This window comes from Temnothorax curvispinosus, unplaced genomic scaffold (assembly GCF_003070985.1).
Source record: "Temnothorax curvispinosus isolate PA1 unplaced genomic scaffold, ASM307098v1 QBEX01009666.1, whole genome shotgun sequence".
Lineage (NCBI taxonomy): Eukaryota > Metazoa > Arthropoda > Insecta > Hymenoptera > Formicidae > Temnothorax > Temnothorax curvispinosus.
Window position 1 is genome coordinate 112,590 of NW_020219446.1, and position 19,151 is coordinate 131,740.

At 43.6% G+C, this 19,151-nt stretch overlaps 1 protein-coding gene and 1 long non-coding RNA gene across 3 annotated transcripts in view; both read right to left on the minus strand.

Moving 5' to 3' along the window:
- LOC112459270 (RNA-binding protein fusilli) overlaps nt 1–18,024 on the minus strand; it is a 34,443-nt gene extending 16,419 nt beyond the window's left edge. Inside the window, exons 1-3 of one of the 2 annotated variants that reach the window (XM_025023305.1) lie at nt 17,620–18,018; nt 3,809–4,003; nt 2,933–3,161 (exon numbers count right to left, since the gene is read on the minus strand). In XM_025023305.1, coding sequence (XP_024879073.1) covers nt 2,933–3,161; nt 3,809–4,003; nt 17,620–17,811 — 616 coding nt within the window. In that variant the 5' untranslated portion in view covers nt 17,812–18,018. Of the gene's footprint in view, nt 1–2,932; nt 3,162–3,808; nt 4,004–17,619 lie in introns of both variants that reach the window. The other variant, XM_025023304.1, reaches the window with a different exon arrangement.
- On the minus strand, nt 416–2,918 carry LOC112459276. Its single transcript, XR_003041297.1, has 2 exons — nt 1,961–2,918; nt 416–826 (listed from the first exon to the last, which is right to left on the minus strand). It is a non-coding gene; the product is annotated as an uncharacterized LOC112459276 (long non-coding RNA).
- Nucleotides 18,025–19,151: the final 1,127 nt, after the last annotated feature.

The following is a 19,151-nucleotide window of genomic DNA, read 5'->3' on the forward strand; positions in this document are numbered from 1 at the left end:
TATAAATGACATCGGTGCCACTCTGCATGTGACCCTAGCGATTATACAGACCTTACATAACGATAATGAGAGAGAGAAAAAGTATATACGTATAGTAATAGTATATAAATAAAATTTCCTGCGTATTTGATCGAGATACGTAGATTTTCTCGCGAGTACGACGTGAGTTAGAAACTTCGTGCGTGCCAGAGGCGGACGAGTGGAAGAACAGCAGTTTGGTAAACGATGTTACACCGATAGAGCGTAAACGAACGATACAAAGAACGTTCCATACTTCGTTGTTTATGAACTACAAATAAACGAGCGCTCTCATAATGACCAGGTAATACGCATATGACGTGTAAGCACGGATTACGTATAGAGATTGATATCGAGCACTTAATCGGAAACTAGGGCCGTCGAGGAAAAGAGGAAAGAAACATAATAATATATTTATATAAGCGTATACATATTTATATACACGTGACGTGACGTTCTCGCTCGTCACTGGCCTGTTACCGATATCTTCATCGCGGAGCTGACCTTTAAACCACGTCCCGATAAGACGGCATCGCCTCGCGGAGGTTTTCTCTCAAGTCATCTGGTCATTATTGATTGTAAAATGCGACGTTCCTTTTTCCTCGCTCACGATCTTTTCCACAGCCGCGAACGATCCGAAAATGTGCCCTATACTTGGGGCGCACGACGGGGGGAGAGACGTAGAAATCGAACCCGCATTCCGACACTCTTGAGAGAGACGAGGAAGAATATTTCACGCGTGCGAGTTCCTGAATGAATCGTCCATTCTCCCACTACGAACACGTTAATTCTGCTACGCACTTTTTGCCTAGAAACGACGATAAGATATAGTATTAGACCTCTAGTTCGATATAGGAAAAACTGGCCCTTTACATTCGTGATTCTCTTTTTATCTTAAGCTACAAACATAAGACGAAATATTAAAAATATTACACGTGCACTTGATAATATATTCATCCTTATCAGTGTCACTCGGGAACGAAAGTCTTTAATCGTGATAAAAGTAATGAAAAGACGTTAATTAGTATCAGTTAGATAAACGAGGACGGCAAAAAAATGCGATTCTGTGATATCACAAGTTCACAATTTTCAAGGAGATATTTAAAAAAAAATGAAATTAATGTTTAACTAACATTTATATAACACTGACATTGAATGCAAATGGCTAATCTACGATCAAATTTCCACTTTAACGTAAATCACGTCGAATGTGCAAATATCGCGAATCTGCACGAGTAGATATGCGCGTGTTCGTGAGAGGAATGTAGAGAACCGAAGTCCGGCTAATCTCGAACGCGGCTCGCATTGGAACAGGTGAACGAGTGAGTCGATCGATATGCATACATGCATATTCGTACACATATGTCTCAGACGGCGCAGGTGGTCTTGTTTTATTAGTGCCAGGTAGATACGGCACGACGCATGCTGGATATAAAAGGGAGACTGGCATCTGACGTGCATCGAGATCGGATTTGAAGACTGGAGCGACAGTCGTCTCATTCGGGCGCGCTTCTTATTACCTCTGACTTCTTGGAAATCTCTTCTCAACTTCGCGATTCAAATCTCCATTACAAATGGAAGTGCACTCGGCACAACGAGCACGATGTCCTCGCGTTGTCGTAGAACAGGAGTGAGATGAATCAAGAGAACCGGGAGACCGCATTACTATTCGCCGTTAGGACGCAAGTATCGAGATAAATTTCATCCGCGAATAAAATAAAGACGATAAGTCTTTATCGAATCAAACGTCACCTTTATAAATAAATAAAAATCGCGATTAATTTAATTAACATGTGGGATTAAAAAATCTCCTCGTATCAAGCTTGAGGCGCGGTTGATAACGGAATCTTATTTTTCAAACGACTCTTCGAATGCAATTTAATCAGATGTTCCAGTTATCTTTTCACCCCGGCCCGCAGGCAGACGCGGAACGAAAACGTACCTGTCCGCGGCTTCGATTCCGATTTAATTTAAGGCGCGTCAAGCCTTAAATTAAAGCTCAGGAAGAGTCCGTCACTCCAGAAGGTTTTGATCTTTTCTAATCCAATCCGCGACAATTCAGACACGTCGCAGATCAGGCAGAGACGGCCAGAGAATTCGTCACGATCGCGTTTGAGTCCGCGGATGGCAGCGACACGTGTGCTCGTACTCCGTACGACCGCAGAGACTACTCGCTACTGGCTCCGCTCGGGGCGGCCGATGCCGTCGTCGGGGATCGCGACGAGTGTTACTTCCGTCGCGCCGTCTGACGGCCACGCGACGCGAAGGTCCCCGACGTGGAAATTCACAGGCGGCCACGGACACGTGGGTGAATTTCTTCGTCGGACGTGCCCGTGTCGGCGTTAGGCCGCTTAAGTTCGAACACGAGACTGCCATACCATTCTACGGCCGGGCACCGTTACCGATACATCATGGGCGAGGACGTGCGCATTTGCATTAGCATACAATACCGCGTGAGATTCCTTAACTGGCACAGCACACTTTGGAGTACGGACTGCTCCGAGCGAGATTTTATTCGACCACGGCCGATTCTTCCGTGAAGAAATTGAGGATCTAATCTGAGGGGCGCGATAGATCGCTTTTCGGAGGTAATTGTTGTCTGAGAATAGCAACGGGTTAAAGAGATCGTTAGCTAAAATAAATTGTCCCACAATTTCCTTGATATCCTCTAAATCGAAGACGAGAAAATTCATATCGAAAAATCGCAATAAAATTTCTGATATGTGTATGAATAAATTGTTAAATTGGTCGCATGCAGTGGCACTGATGTCAAAGATAACGTTACAAATTGTAGACGGAACGAAAAAGAAAAAGAGACTAAAAATGTGTAAAAAGACACGACATAGGAAACATATACGCAACGAAATCAGCACGACGACCGATGACAGTTTTTACGTAAGCGTGGAAAGGATACATTGCAGCATCTCTTGCACTCCGAGGGTCGATAACTCCCCGTGAGACGAGTAGCACTCTACGAAATCCTTCCGAAGATCGTGGAAGTAGTTGTAATGTTCCGGCAGCTCGATGTCCTTGTTGCAAGCCTCCGGATGCAGACACTGCCTCATCGGCGCCTGGCCGTCCACGACGAATCGCGGCTTAACACCGGAAGTTACGCCAGACACGGAGCTCCACCAGGTCTCAAACTTGAAATAGAAATAAGACATCGATATTGGATGTGCAGTTAGATTATTTTATCGTTATTATATAATCCCTTGAGAATATTGTTGACGAATATCTCGCGCGACATATCAGCAATCGATACATGTATAATATCTTCAAAAGAAAGATAAATTTCAGCTTTCAAAATACTTCAAATATTCCGCGATTTTCATATTTTTGGCGCAATTTCTTATATAACTTACTAATAATGACTGATATAACTTATTCTTATATTCTTCTTTCTTATTCTGCGTGTTTTGATGTTGTAATTATAATCGTACTATGTGCACTAAAAGGATCTCCTTTAATCACGTTTATTTATACATAAATAAATAAATAATGTCTTGGTCGAAAGGCATTGCACTTTTGATGCCAAACAAATACTTTTTGCTAAAATTTCGCTCAAGGGATTATCTTTTAACCAAAGTCTCCTGAAATATTCATATCTTTATTTCTCAATAGACAAGAAATGATGAGCAAACTTGTCTTTTCTATTAACTTTCCTTTAGCAATCTCTCGATAAATAATGAAAATTTCTATTCGTCGAGCATTTCAAATAGCCTGTGGCTCTTTAATTAACTTTTCAATGAATATCTCAGATCCGTTTCATTTTCGTCGATATAAGGGGCACCTTTTCGATAGCCTGCTGCAGAGGAATCCCGTACTCCCGGAGGTTTCGCTCGGTCAAGGCTGGCGCGTGTGCCAGCGCGGCCTCGCTAATGATCCCGCTACTTCCGGCAATCGCTGGGTTCTCGCTGCCGGTCCCGGGCGTGCAACTCTCCTCCATTACCATCGGTCGCACGATGTACTGCTGCCTGCCCAGCACCTGCAAAAAGAATCGTGCCCGAGTTCGTGAGGAAGCGACGCCGTGGCAAAAAAACTCCTTCGAGCGGCGAGGCTGTTGCTATGCGGCGCTCGAAAGACGCAATCAATTACTTATATTCCACGCGCAGCACAACGGGGAGAGACGCAACCGACGCAACTTAAATTTTATCTGATATCGGACGGCGCGGGTGAACAAAAGCGGGGCGACGACGTACGCTTTCGCTTCCGTGCTTATCGAGGCGAGTCGCGAAGTACGAGGCAGAAAAAAATACGCGAACGCGAGCCGCTTCCGCGCTCAAAGTCGAAACACTCGCCGCGCGAAAGTAAATGTTATGAAAAATGTTATTGCGAAAGGAAAACGAGCGACGCGCGGATTGTGCGTTACAACACTTCGCGCGACTGCATTAGGTCCCATCTGTCCTAACCATTCGTGCGGGATAAGATTCGTAGTAAGAGAAAAGAATCGTCTTTGTGAAACGAGCATGTTTTTGCCTCGTTTTTACTTCGTTAGACGGTTCCGTTTTATTTCCACCCGCAGATGTGAATAAAAATTGGACTCATCAACTTTTAGACTTATGACGTAGTTTGGGCACAATGTCATAATTACAGAGATTTTTTGTGAGTCTACTATATTACAAAGTCCACTAATTATTAAATACTAGAGGATTTAATAATTAGTATGACTCTTTAGACTTCAAATAAATGATCAATTACTAAATATTAAAGGATGAAATTCAAAACAATACCTTGAGTTAAATAACATTTTATTTTTAACTACCAATGCGTCGAAATCTATTATTTTAACGCGAAACAGTATTATTTTAACTCTATTGGTTTAGTTAAATTAACGACATTTTTTAAAGGAGCAATGGACATGTAGAAACGGTTAAAAATGACTCAAATTGAATATAATTTGACAGTGCGAATTTAACAGTGCATGGCTCTAATTTACATTTTGAAAAAGATCAAAATCCTTGGTCGAAACGTTATAAATTTTATTCAATAAACTTGGCCAGTTAGGCCGAGAGATTAAAATTCACTTCCGTGAATAAAAATCTCAGCGATCGCACACGATCGGCGTTCCATTTCGTTATCGCTACGTGTTTGTTACGTCCCCGCACCGCTCCTCGTCGCAAGCGTTACTTACAGTTACTCGACTTTAATCCATAAACATACGACCCGATACGAATAAAATCCGAACGATTACGCGAAGAGACACGTTCCGTTTTGTTATCGTCGCATGTTTCGCTCTTTCTTCCTCCCGTTTGCAGAAATATGCTCTGTTGAAACATTCCGAAGGGGGACGAGAGGGGGATCCGGGCAGATTCTTTTCGATCGAAACGCAGAACCGGACGGTCGGGGACCGGGGTCTACGACAGCGCGGTCAAGGTCACGAGCACCTTGAACCTGACCCGTGCGTTTTCTCGTGCATCGATAATGCATCGCGATTAGCGGTGTTAACGCCTAGATGCGCCTGCGACGAGACCGATGCGTTTCCGCCGCAGCTGCAATGATTGCATATCGGAAGGGGCAGCTGGAGGTGCATCGGTGCCCCGACAGCTTGGAATAGTGATAATGGGCATAATTGCACCGGCGCTGCTAGCTATACATTTTTTGGAGGAACGTTGAAAGTTAAAAAGAGTTTCCTTAATTTGATTGTAAAAAAAAAGGTTTTTTTTACAATCAGGTTACACGTTACACAAGCTACATGATGATATTTCAATGTCGAGAGCAAAAATGAGTTGCTTATAATTAAGTAATTAAAACGTTACGCGAAATTATAGCTATTGGTTCAGGATCTCGCACGTATAAAAAGAAGCAGAACAATAGAGAATCGTAAATCGTCGAATGGGCTATTCAGACTTCTTTCTTCAACTAATAATGAGAAAAGAAATCGCGAGGCCGAACGAAAGGCCACCGAGCGAAGGAAATATTACAAAACGTTACTTCAAGACGTCAAGACAGTCTCTGATGATAAAGAGATTCTCTAAATTTGCTATTTTTTACACCGCAAAATTTCGCATCCCGCGTTGTTACTGTAAATAAATAAAAATGTATATTCGAGAATTCCCAGGCTAATTCCGTTTCTCGGAAATCGATCAACGCGTAATGCCTTACTGTTAAATATTAAAGGATGAAATTGATTAACGACATATTGAGTAGGAGCAGTGGCGACCTACAGGAATGGTTAAAAATTACTGAAAGAGAGAAATAGTATAATTTGACACTGCGAATTTAATAATGTTCTGATGATTTCAGTTTTATGCGAATTTTTTTTCCAAATTTCGAAGGAACCTGAGACCTCTTATCGCAGCATCAAATCTTTCGAATCGTCTTGCAAGACTAGTGCGACAAAGTTTGCAACATGCACGTCATGTTTTAATTCTGACGTGGTCTAACGACGCGACGCGGTCTTCGAAGAACGAATGGACAAAGTACGAAAGCCCCTCGACCTTGCTGAGCCCGCATATCTTTTATGCAGGTATACACGTGAGTACTAAATCAGCATAAACATATACGAATGATAATACGTATGTCTCCGATGATTACCATGTGCTCCGATGTACAGAATGTCTTAAAATTACCGTCGCTATTAATAGTGAGTATAATAATAGCTACCAATACTAACAATAAGAGTAATAATAACAATGACGCTAGCGCCTCGAAAGCAGTTACGAAGTCATTTTCCGAAAATAATTTTCCGCGATAACTCGCGGAGACGCGCGGGAAAAGCTTATCGCGCGGACTTTTGCGCGCGTTTAAGCTTTCCTTTATGTATTTATTTGTGTCTTGGTTTACGTCACGCAATCACGTTCAACCTATAGTTATATTCTTATCGCGCCGCGACTTCTTCAAATTTAAGAATATATTCGGACGTTAATGTAAACATCGCAGTGAATTCGGTGTTAACCCGGATTATGCTCACCGTCCTTAGAACTATCGATGATTAATTTCCGCTAATTAATTATAGTATATCTTTGAAAGAAAGGATGAAGAGAAAAAGTAAATCGATCAATTTAATCATTTATACATAACTATAAAAGTCACGAAAATCTCAGAAAGTGTCCCAATAAAATCGATTAATTTTGCGATTAAAATTAAATGATTGTAATTTAAAAAAATTATTTTTACTGCTTTGGTCACATTATTAAATTCGTGTCAAATTATACTCAATTTGAGTAATTTTTAACCACTGTTGTAGGTTGCTCTGCTCCTACTCGATATAGCGTTACTAAACTAATGAAGTTAAAATAATATCTACTGTTTTGTGAAAATAATAAATTTCGACACGCATGGTAGTTAAAAATAACAAAATGTTATTTAACTTAAAGTATTGGCTTGAATTTCATCTTTTAATATTCAACAGTGTAGTTGCAGGTCTAACTTGTATCGAGATCTGTTAGATATGTGACTTCCTGTTAATCTTTTATCCAATCCTCCCTTTAATCGCCCAAAAAACTTTCGAATAGCACAAAATCAACGCGCAGACAAATAGTCGAACGTATAATTCAGCTATATTTCTATTTCCAGCGCTTCAAATTGCGCAGCTTTTAATATAAATCCTAATTTTTATTCATAGAGATATGAGTATTGGAATATTTATAACTCTATTCGCGTTCTACAGCTCGCGACGACGTATGTTCGTGCAAGAAATATAATAGGCAGGTTCTTTGACGCGCGGGGTTAACAGATCAAGGTGGTTCTGCCGGAGGCACTATTTATCATCGCAACATTCGCAACCGCGCAGCGCGGATCAAGCGTCTTCGAATGATGCCGCGTCGATGAAAAGCCGTGGCGCAATACGAGAAGGATCTCTTTCTCTCTCTCTCTCTCTCTCACCGAGCATTACGTAAATATAACTTGCTCCTTCGACCGGCCTTCGTCGCTGCGCGAGATCCTTTTTGCACGCACGCGACAGGAATAACTTACCGAAAAACCGCGGAGCCGGTCCCGCTTTCTCGGAAGCTCGCGGGAGAAGGACGTGCGTTTGTTTCAAACTGCATAGAAAGAAGGTTCCGCGAATATCCTTTGGAATTCTTAAACGGCGAAACGGTGCGCGAATTCGAAAAGACGCGAATCGTAATCGCGGTTTGTTTTTGAGAAGATTATACAAACGATGCGTTTTTCCTCGATAATTATAGCCATCAATTTCGGTAGGTTTTCGCAAACCTCGCGTTATCAGAGATAATCTTCGATTCGTCTCAATATGAAACTCGCCGTTCGTTCCCATAACTTTCGAGAAAAGTTAATTGTAAGAAGAAACGACGTTTGTTTTACATACTTGACAGTAAATACTATTACTGGTATTATACCAAATACCAAATCCAAAAACTAAATACTGAATACTAAATACTATAAATATTAAATATATATTACTAATTATGCTGTAAATACTATTACTAAATAAATACTACTAAATACTATTAACAAACGAGCTTAATTTCGTACTCGAGCGTCTTCCGGATCCGATGCACAAGAAAGACAAGAGCTTTCCGAAGGACGAGGGTTCAATGAACGAAAGAGTATTCCACCAATACTATCACCTCCAAGCTGTAGCGAATGGCGCTGAAACCGTGGCACGCGCCGTGCGGAGAAAACAAAGTAGAAAATAGGGGGAAAAAAAAGGAGGAAAAGGAGAGCAGAAGAGAAATCGGCGGGGCGAGAGTGGCGGCGACGTATAACGTTCTCTCCTTCTTCGTTTTGCCGACGACGAGGATGTTGCAACCGTATATAAAACCCGCCGCGGTTGTATACAAGGTCGAATCAAACGTTATACACGCGAAGTACTCTCATAAATTGCAAATGCACCGGTCAAACTGCGACGTTGCGGGATCGCGGTGAGGTGAAGTCCGGGAGGGTCAAAGGTCCCGCTTCGGGAGACGACAAGAATATCCGTCCTCCTCGTCGAGAGAGAGAGAGAGAAAGAGAGAGAGAGAAGAGGGGCAGAGGGAACGAGAAGACAAATGGGAATGCAAACGTGACGAGTTACGTAATTCGACGTCTACCGGGTCACGCTCGACGTCGCGTCCCTGCGAGGATGACATAACGCGAGTTGTCATTACCGTCACGTGTCCATCTCCAGGTTGATCGAACGAGACGACCGGCCCGGGGCCGGGGGGGGGGGGGACGATCCGCTTCTCTCGCGGACCGGAGAGATCTCTCGCTGCGATTCTTTTCTTAACGTGGGATTAGCGAGGGCTCGTAATGGAAGGCCTAATCAATCCCGCGTTACAGGCGTACATCTTGTTCTTGATATGTGATTGCGTGTCCCGGCGCTCGCGCTCGGCGAGTCGAGACGCAATCCCGATTCGCAGCCGGCGACCATGGTGGAAGCAGGACCGGGGTGGGAGAGACCATCGCGAGCGAGGAAGGAAGGTGGGAAGAGAGGAAAGAGTTAAGATGGTGGACCGGAATGGGGCGGTCGGTCGGTCGCGCGCGCGAACATGTGTACCTACGGCTCGCGGGTATACACGGAGCGGAATGTTGGTTACGGAAAATCGGAGGCGAGAGTCTACGAGAGGGAGATTTGTGTGGAGAGACCGGCTCATGAAAGATGCACGTCCTCCTCTGTTTGATAGACGAATACCTAAGACCTAAACTGACCTAAAGGACCCGCGCACGCGCTCCGCTCCTCGAAAAACACGACTCCCCGGACTCCCTCCACCGTTCGCCCCGTGTACATATGCAAAAGTGGCCGCATGTATAATTAAGCGACGTTAATTCCCGTGGAAACGCGTCTCGTTCGAGGAGGAGGAAAAACGCGAGTTACGACAAACAAGCGACTTTCCGGGCCGCTCAAATATTAGCGAGTCTCGCTTGAGCAAAGATTCGGGTGTAGGTATTGTACTGTACGTCGAGTTTTTTGAGCAAAATCGCGAGAAGCCGGATGCCGCGGAAATCCGCAAGATTTTCAATCTGCCGGCGGACGTATCGCCTCGTTTTGCGTCCCTGACGCCGGCGGCGGCGCGTTTCGAGATACAGAGCCGCAGCCTTGCTGTCAGCATAAGTCAACGTCCTCTCGCTTCTCACGAGAGAGAATGCTCCAGCAAATCTGCGACGGGATATACCGGCGCAATATATACCTGGCCGGGCATCAACCAGGCTCACCGCAAAGAGTTATGAAATTGGTCGTAGAGTAAACCGTGGTTTACTGACGCTTGAAGAGAGTAATTGAATCCCGTCGCCAGACGATCGTATTTCATAAATAACGATATGTTTCTGTGGGCATGCAGTTTGCTCTTTCTCAGCTTTCTGTTAATTAATTCCGTTTGAGAAGCATCGGCCAAGAGGAAGACTCGTAAATTGTCGAAACCGAACCGAAACTTTTCGTCGCGATATACGAAAATTATTTATTTATCCATGTCGTCGTGTTAATCCTTGAAGAATGTATTGCTCGAAAGAATCTGTAATGTAATGCGATAAATGACAGGCGAGGAGACGAATCTATGTGATATGGATGTATTATTGTAGACTATTGTATATTATTGTAGAAATCTGGGATACTATTGACAGTTGTAGCTTACAATTAGCCTTCAGCAGCTGCACGATATCTGATAAGTTAGTTAATTTATATACGATAAGTTTAGATAAGTCAGTCTTTGTTTGATAACTGTAGATTGTATAAGCAAAATATATCAGTAAGTATATAGATAAACGCAGATTAGTAAAGGATTCAAAAGGAAAACTCAAAAGACTTGCGCGTCCATTCAGTTTGTTATGTAATTACTTGTAATTTCAAATGTCTTTATAGCATCATTTACTGAAGAAGAAAAAAGATGAAACTCCCCGATAATTTTCTCAAGCTTCTTCTTTTTTGCGCGCAATTGTTTTCGACGTAAAAAAAGCTGTGTAAAAACAGCCTGTGCGTCAATTTACAATTGCAAAGTAAATAGATAGTGACTAGAATCAAGATAGACAAGTATCTTACTCGTCACGTGAACAATTTTTACGCTTGCACTTCCTCTCCTGTCGAACTTAGAACTTGGAATTACATTAATCGTGATAAACGTTATGTACTCCCGTTGTATCGTTATTCGATTGTATAGGTAGTTTAAGAATGTCGTGCGTTAATTCAACAGTTAACTGATTAGTTAACGTTCTTTATTCATGTCGTCGTTAATCCTTCAAAAATTTGTTTGAAAAAAATATGCAATGCGATAAAAGACAGACGATCAGACGAAAATTCATGAGATGGATGTATTATCGCAGAAATCTGGGATACTACCGACATTAACTCGACGACAATCCGCGAGAGCTGGCAGACACTGCCCTGGAAAATCCGAGTGGCAATTTTCGAAGCGAGGCATTATGTCAGATACCGCTATCCGAGACGATATCATAATCAGCAACAACGCGACAACTTGCTCTTATCGTTCGATTTCCTCTCCGTAACCGGGGGGGGGGGAGACCGGAGAGGAGCGCCTCTCGCTCGCTCGATCGCTCGCGGCCGTTGTCCCCGATCGGGGCACCATTCGAGATTATAGGTAGGCAGGTATGCGACTCGAGGAGGGAGGAAAAAAAAGGAAACTGCCGACCAGATGGGACCCGGGCGCACTCGTGCAAGACACGATTCGCAACGAAGAATAAAGGAAACCGGGAGCACCTGTTGCTGCAACGCGCGCGCGCGCGCGGACGCGCGCTAGATTTCTCGAAACGAGAGACGCGTTATGTCGCGTGTCGCGAGATTGATCCAAGAAACGTGAGGAAGAACAAGAACATCGGCGAACGTCGATGTAGAATCCTGTAACTAGTCTACAGCGTTTTTTGCTCGTGACCAACCAAAGACCCGTTTCCTATTGTTCCTCTTCCTCTGTTCTCGTTGCTTGTATATGCCAACCAAAAATTCCTACACATCTAAAAGTGCCTCGCAATTTTTTTCTCCAAATTTTAGGAAATCAAGTAACAGTATGAAAGTTGAAGAATATTTCCTGTTTTATACTTGCAATAACTTTGTCTATAACTCAAAAAAGGAATGTACAAATTTTTTTTTAGTATCTTGCCTTTTGCAAGGTTTTATGGCCCTGTTTCTCTTACAATAGAAGAGACCAGCAATAATAACCCATCACGTTTTCGTCCCTTTTTGATAATAACCTTCCCTAACTGATAGAAGTCTCCATAGCTCTATTTATAATCATAATTTATTTTTGTAATTAGTTTAAAATGTTTTAAATATATTTAAATTTGTGCTAATATCACTTGTCATACTTGAAAAAAAATTAAATAAGATATGTGGTGAATTTTTCTTTTCCTTCAAATGTACCTTATTTTAAAAATTTTATGATATTTATTGATTGAGCAAGAACAAAAATAAAAATTTGCAAACTAGCATAATCATTATGCGACTGAATAGCTAAGAAAGAAAATAAAAGCATAAAGACTCGTATCCTATTACAAGTCATTACAAGATATCTGTTTAAAAAGATCGAGAACTTCAATTCCCGTAGAATTTCCTGTAGAATTTCCCGTAGGCTCGTTTAGATTAGATTAGACAGGTAAAACCCTTAGCATCGTTGCGGGACACCATTAGACACGATTTTTCGTTTTTAACGTTTTTTTCTTCAACGTCGCTGGATTACGCAGCGTCGCCGACGCCGCGGCCGGGCCGGGGCGAAATTGCGCGGAACGTAGAAAATGTCTCAATCGCGGAAAGGAAGAGTATCGCAACCACCCTTGCGCAAAACCGGCTCAAAGCGATCGCAAGCATCTGCACTTTCAAATTAAATTTCGTATAGACGCGAGGGAGTGAAAATCGAAATCGAAGTACAGACAAATTGAGAAACTATACTAGGCTTATTCAATCTGAGAAAAATGATGCAGCCGGTATAAAATTAAAATTCGAGGGAGATTGTCAAGCCGGCAGTTATAGGACGGTGCCATTTAAACGAAATCAGGATTGAGAAAGGTCAATCGGAGCGCGAGGGGGAGGGGAGAACCAGCGCGGAGAAGAAAGGGGAGGAAAAATAAAGAAAAAGAAAGAAAGAAGAAAGAGCGTGCGAACGGCGCCAGGCGCATAACCGGGTGATCGCGCCGGCACAAGGCTGGAGGTAATGGACGACCTTTCGAGGGCGCGATGCTCCGCCTCCGCCGGATAATTCGAGAAACAATGGCAGCCGACGACACGCACGGGCATAACCGCGCAAGCGTCTCGCACCACGAGAGAGAAAAGGAGAGAAAGATAGATATAAGTAGAGACCGGCTTCCGCGGGAGCTCGAGAAGCCGCGGTTTTGCGTAACCGCGAATTCGTCGGCGTCGCGAGATTCACGATTCACGCAACCCGGGGTGGCACGAGAAACATCTCGTGTCTGGTATACGGTACTTACATCGCGACACAATCCGGTATACGTGAATCCTGCGATTGCGTCTGTATAATCTCGAGCTTTTGCCTACTCGGGCCAGGAATCGCGAATGCTTGAAATAATATACGAGTCCGTTTCGCAAAATGAAAACGAATTCCTAATTACAATACATAATTATAGTAATTTTCGAAATCGGGGAACGATGATCTCTGCAGATCATCGTGGAGATCCTCCACTTTCTCCTCGTCCCGATTCCATTTTGATTTTATTTCCAATTTTAATAAATCGAGAATATTTCTTGGCTCGATTTCTTCCAATTTGTAAATTTTATATGATTTTTAAGGAGAATATGAAATAAAAAGATTTAATTGCGCTCTGGCTTTCACGAAAATCTTTCGCGACGAAACGATCGCCAAGACGAAGATAGATATCCCGCTTCTGAACATTCGTTTAAATTAAATTGAAAAGAGTCGTATATTAAATTGCATTGAATTGCGTATGAATACAGTTTTCGAAGGAGAAACGTGAATTTTTACGCTAAAACCGAAAAAAGTGGAAATACATAAAAGGATAATGTAGGAAAAGGAAATTATATAGATATTTTGGAATATCTGCCTACGTTTTAAATTAAAATAATTGCTCAGTAGAATGGTAAAAAAAATGCAATAATGCTTAAAGAGTTTTTGTTATCTGCGAATGCAATTGCTTCGGTAAAAATTTAATTCAGTTTGGTAATATTATCTTGGCAATTTTGTTATCGAGACAGATAGCATTCAGAATAGAACAGCTGCAGAAAAATGCTAGTTAACGTAACCGTTTTCTGAGGAATAAATATTTTAATGATATGACCTGAAATATTAATATTCATTTATTCTAAATATTTCTTACATATATATGTATTCCTACGTCACACTTTTCGAAGGATAAAATGCAAATACTTAAGTCTGATAAATCAACAATCGAAAATCTATAATAAAAGATGATGTCCAATATTTTTCATACAATTATTAAAGAGTCAATAATTTAAAAATATTTGACTAAGATTTACTGAAAACTGCGGCGCGAGACATTAAATTCTAAGGGAAATAAATCAACCTACATGAATAATCCAACGAATATAAAAATCATTGAGAATTCATGGATGAATAAATGACATGGAAAAACGAGAAAGTCAGAGATAACCGACTCGATCAAGCAATTGGAGGTTCGAAAGTAAAACTATTCTAAGTAGACTTGGAACTTGGAAAATTTATTGAGTTACACCTCGTATATTTGGCAAAATCAAATATTTGTGCAAAACCGCGTTGCTCGAGACCACATCTTGATGGCCATAATTTAACTCGGATCTCTTAAATTTCTACATCTCTTTTCTATTCGTGACGAAGTTTCTAAGCTGTTCACGAAACCATAATAGCCCCGTAAAAGATAAATCATTTGTCCGAGCGCAAAAGAGAAAATTTCTCGCTTTCGTCATAAACAAAAAAAAATCACTTATGCTCGTATTTAACCGTTGATTAATTGTACAACGCATCAAGCGAGTGATTGCGGAGAATTACAGTCGAATGAGGTATTAAATTGCATAAAAACTGAATCGGTTCTATTAAATTAAGAGTAATAACACTTTTAAAATCGCCCGGGGGGGAGTTCACGCGATTTGCGCGCCAAGAGATCGCGATCCACCGCGCAAAGTCCGCGTGATCTCGATAAACTCCCTTCGCCCCTCTTTAACCCTAGACAGACTCATTTATTTTTCTCATACGTGAATGACTCACTGGGGTAATACGTTACCCCAAACTTGTACCGCGTGTATAATATTTCCAGAATGTTCTTAGAAAACTTTATAATAGATAATTTTGTTTGTTGTTTAATAGGGAAGACGACAGTAGTCATCAATTTGCGGTAGTAAAAAAAAAAACAGTAAACAAATTTCGAAAAACAAAACAAAGAACCAAAAATTTGGCTGAAATGATGCGAATTTTAATTTCGCGTGGGGTAACGTATTACCCCAGTGAGTCTGTCTGGGGTCTCTTCTTTTTTTCGGTGAAAAACATCTGTCAAAAGCCCTCCTTCGTCATCACCCGATACGCGACGATTATCGCGACGAACGCGCGATCTGCTCGGCGAGATCGCTTCTTTTTTTTCGTTTACATCTCGCGTGTCGAGAGTCGAGACGAGGCCCCGTGGTACAACGTTTTAAAAAAACTTGCTAATCATGATACTTAATCGATGCGAGCCCGATGAGCGCGCATCGCGAAAGCGCCTTGATCTTTCGATATAAAATCAACGATTCTACTGACGTCGATTGATCTTTATCACATTTTCGAGAATCGTTCCTCGACGTAATTCACCGATTTCTTTAGCGTGACAAACGTAACGCAAAACAGAGGCGACGGTAAATCAATTTAGCCGACTTATCTAACGCAAGGAGGATCCTAGAAGTGGAGTATCCGTTATCGGGCAATCAGAATTGAGTTGGGCAAACCGCAATTCACGACCTCGTGCCGTCGCGGAAACGATCTTTAGCATCAATTACGATTTAGCGGAGAAAAGCATCTCTCGTATCTGTTTTAAGCTGTTTAGGACCGCGACGAATTTCGAGGCTTTTAGGCCGGCAGGTCTGAATCACAAGCGGGTCTCGCCGAGCGCGACTGGCTCCTCTTTATGTTCAGATTTTACGCGCGATCGTCTTTAGTCTTTACGATGTACGGAGAGAGAGAGGACATTTGCATAACTAAAACCTACGTTCGAAAGCGGACACGCGGGGCCGCGAGCTGTCTACCGGCAATAGAATCGTCATGGTCGTGCAGTCGGTGTAGACATTGCACGCGAAAAGCTAAAAACTGTTAAATGAATTTCGGCAGGTTGACGAAAGTCTCCCTGCGCGGATCTACGAGAAATCGTGACACATATTTATGCAACTCATTTAAAAGGAATCTTCATTTATTTCCGGAGAAGCGTTCTCCTTTTCTGTAAAAGATACGCAGCTCGCGATAAGACGTAGTTGAACTTTTTTTTTTATAAAAAGAATATTTTACTTCAAAAGTATTCTACTCTACGAAAAGTATCGCGAGACGCGCTGTATATCGATTGATTATTCTTAGATGCGCCAAAGCATGTTTTTCGGAAGGTAATAAATTCTGTCGTCAGCCAGATACATCTTTTACAGACAGCTACGTAACAAAAACTAGTCCTTTTTGAATAAGTTATGCAAACGCATGTCGTGGTTTCAGTTTGCCTTAAATGGCACTTTCCATTCACCTCCGTTTCTCTCCGCCGAGTCGCGAAAAGGCGGATTCAGGCGTCTTCACCTGATGAGTTTCTCACTCGAATCGTGATTACAAATGCGACGTCACGTATATTGACTCTCGAGATTCGTCTGTTGACGCTGTCTCGTTTCGAGACTTGGAGTTTCAACGGAGTTTCTCGCGCGGAAGCGCAATGACAAATATTGGGCCTCATGCTCATTTCTATCAAGGTAGATTAACTTTTTCTCGGTTAAAAAGATTGCTTTTTATCTTTTTCTAATTCTAAGAAGAAGATAAATCTAATTCTTAGAATTAGGAAAAGATAAAAAGCAAGTTAATCCGCATTGGTAGAAATGGACATTTTAAGGGTCAGACACGGTCTCCCATTTTGAACGCGTGACTTGAAGCGGAAGACACGATCCGCGTTTCCAGAAAATGTGAGAAAGCACGTTCGAAACGAACGCATTTTTCGCTACGACAAAAGTTATCGATTCGCATCAATCTCCACTCGATTCGCGCCAACAATTTGCGTTGGCAAGTTCGCTGACAAATTGACATCAATTTTTTTCTATCAATGCAGAGATCAACTTTAACTTACTTCTTACCTTTTTCCAATTCTTAGAACTTAGAAAAAGACGAAAGGTGAATTGAACGGAGATTAAAGTTAATGCATATTCGTACAAACGGACATGAGAGGAAGACTTCGAGCCGCTTGATCGGTCGATCAACCGGCGGAGCTCGCGCTCGCGGCGAAATTTCCAATACAATCTCGTCGTCCCCGATCGCGAAACTCCCCGTTTGACAAACAACGACGACTCCGTCGCGCGTCAACAAAATACACGCGTCGCTCGACAAGTCGCGGTCGGCGATTCGGCTAAATCCCGGGGGGGAGTTCGACCGAGGTGCAGCGGGGATTCTCGCGGCTGCGAGGACGATCCCACGGGGAGGAGATGAATCTCATCTCAACTCGTCCGTGGCGAAACCATGGCACTTCCGCCTCTCGCGTGCGCGCTCGCGCGCGCAATCTCTCCTTCTCCCTTTCACCCGCTCGCCGCTCCTTCCGCCGTTAGCTCACCTTGTTCTGCAGCTCGTCGATGAGCACGTAGACGAGCAGCGTGATCTCCTCCTCGTCGGAGCCGAGCGCGTTGCCCTGGAGGCCGGCGGTCGCCACGTACAGGGTGACCAGAATATTTTGCGAGCTTCCTCCTGCTCCACCACTTCCTCCTGCTCCTCCATTCCCGGTTCCTCCCGTCCTCGTTCCCGTCATCGTTCCCCGCGGGAGCGCACCTGGCGGCTCCGAAACGACCCCCTTGCTCCGATTCCTCCCCTTTCTTCACCCGATCTTCTTTCTTCCCGCTGCTTCTCGATGCACAGGACGCGCGGCGTCGCGACGTCCCGGGAAGGGGGGACGTCTGTCACTGATCCGCCTCACTGATTATCCGTCGCGCACGACATTATTTTTCTCTTTCTCTTTCACGGCTCTCGGACGGACGCGGTGGACTTTTGAGGTTATGGGCCCGACGGCGCGGCGGTCCGACCGACGGCGGCGCGCACCTGGAGTAAGGAGTAACCGAAAAGAGAAGATGAAAAAAAAAAAGAAAAACAGGCAGGATCGATTTCGAACAGGCGGGCGCGTAACTACGGGTGTGCTTCCCGTCTCTTTCCCTCGCTCACTCTCTTTCTCTCTCTCTCCCCACGGTCGGTCGGTCGCTCGCTTCGGACGGAGCGCCGTCGAAAGTCGCAAGGTTCTCCGCAGCACTGACCGCGCGATCCCCCCGTATAACGTGGCGAACACGTCGTCGTCGTTGCCTCACCTGGCGACTGCGCGTCGACGCGGCCCCTCTCTCTCTCTCGTTGGCTGGAGTCCCCCTCGGCTCGCTCGGCGTCTTACGGCAACCGAGGAGGGGGGAGAGAGAGAGAGAGAGAGAGAGAGAGAAGGAAATGCTTATTGCGGGCCGTCCGGAAGGTGTTCTTGTCGAGCAAACAGCAAAAACGAATTAATATCACGTGGAATTTCATGCGGCGTTAATGACGAGTTATGCCGGTGCGCGGTGAAGATATCGAAGCACGCGGAAGAGAGCGAGAGAGATAGAGAGAGAGGAGTGGAGGAAGAGAGGGAGAGGAAACACTTGTTGCGCCAGCAGCCATAGGAACGGTTCTCTTTTTCTTTCGCTCCTTCTCGCGAGGCGAATAACGAAACAAATAAATATCTGGCGGAATTCCGATCCGCGTGGGTTAACGACGGGTTAGACAGGTGCGCGGATCGACATCGAACCAAATAAAAGAAAAAAAAAGAGAGAAGGAAGGGAATATCCGTTGTGTACCTCGCGGAGAAGAATCAACCGTCTCCCGCGAAACGGCGAAAAACGTTCGGCAGAATTTTGCGCGTTCAAGTGGCGCGTCAATCTGGAGGGGGGAGGAGGGACGGGGACGCGCGCGAGCGCGGTGAAGATAACGAGCATTCGGAGATCGGATTTACCGTAGATAAGAGAGAAACTCGGAGCGAGGGAGAGAGAGAGAGACGAGGCTATACCCGTATATCCGCCATATTGACCTGAGCACCGTTCGTTCTCGCTCGCGGTTATTTACTCCTTCCGGCGCGAACTT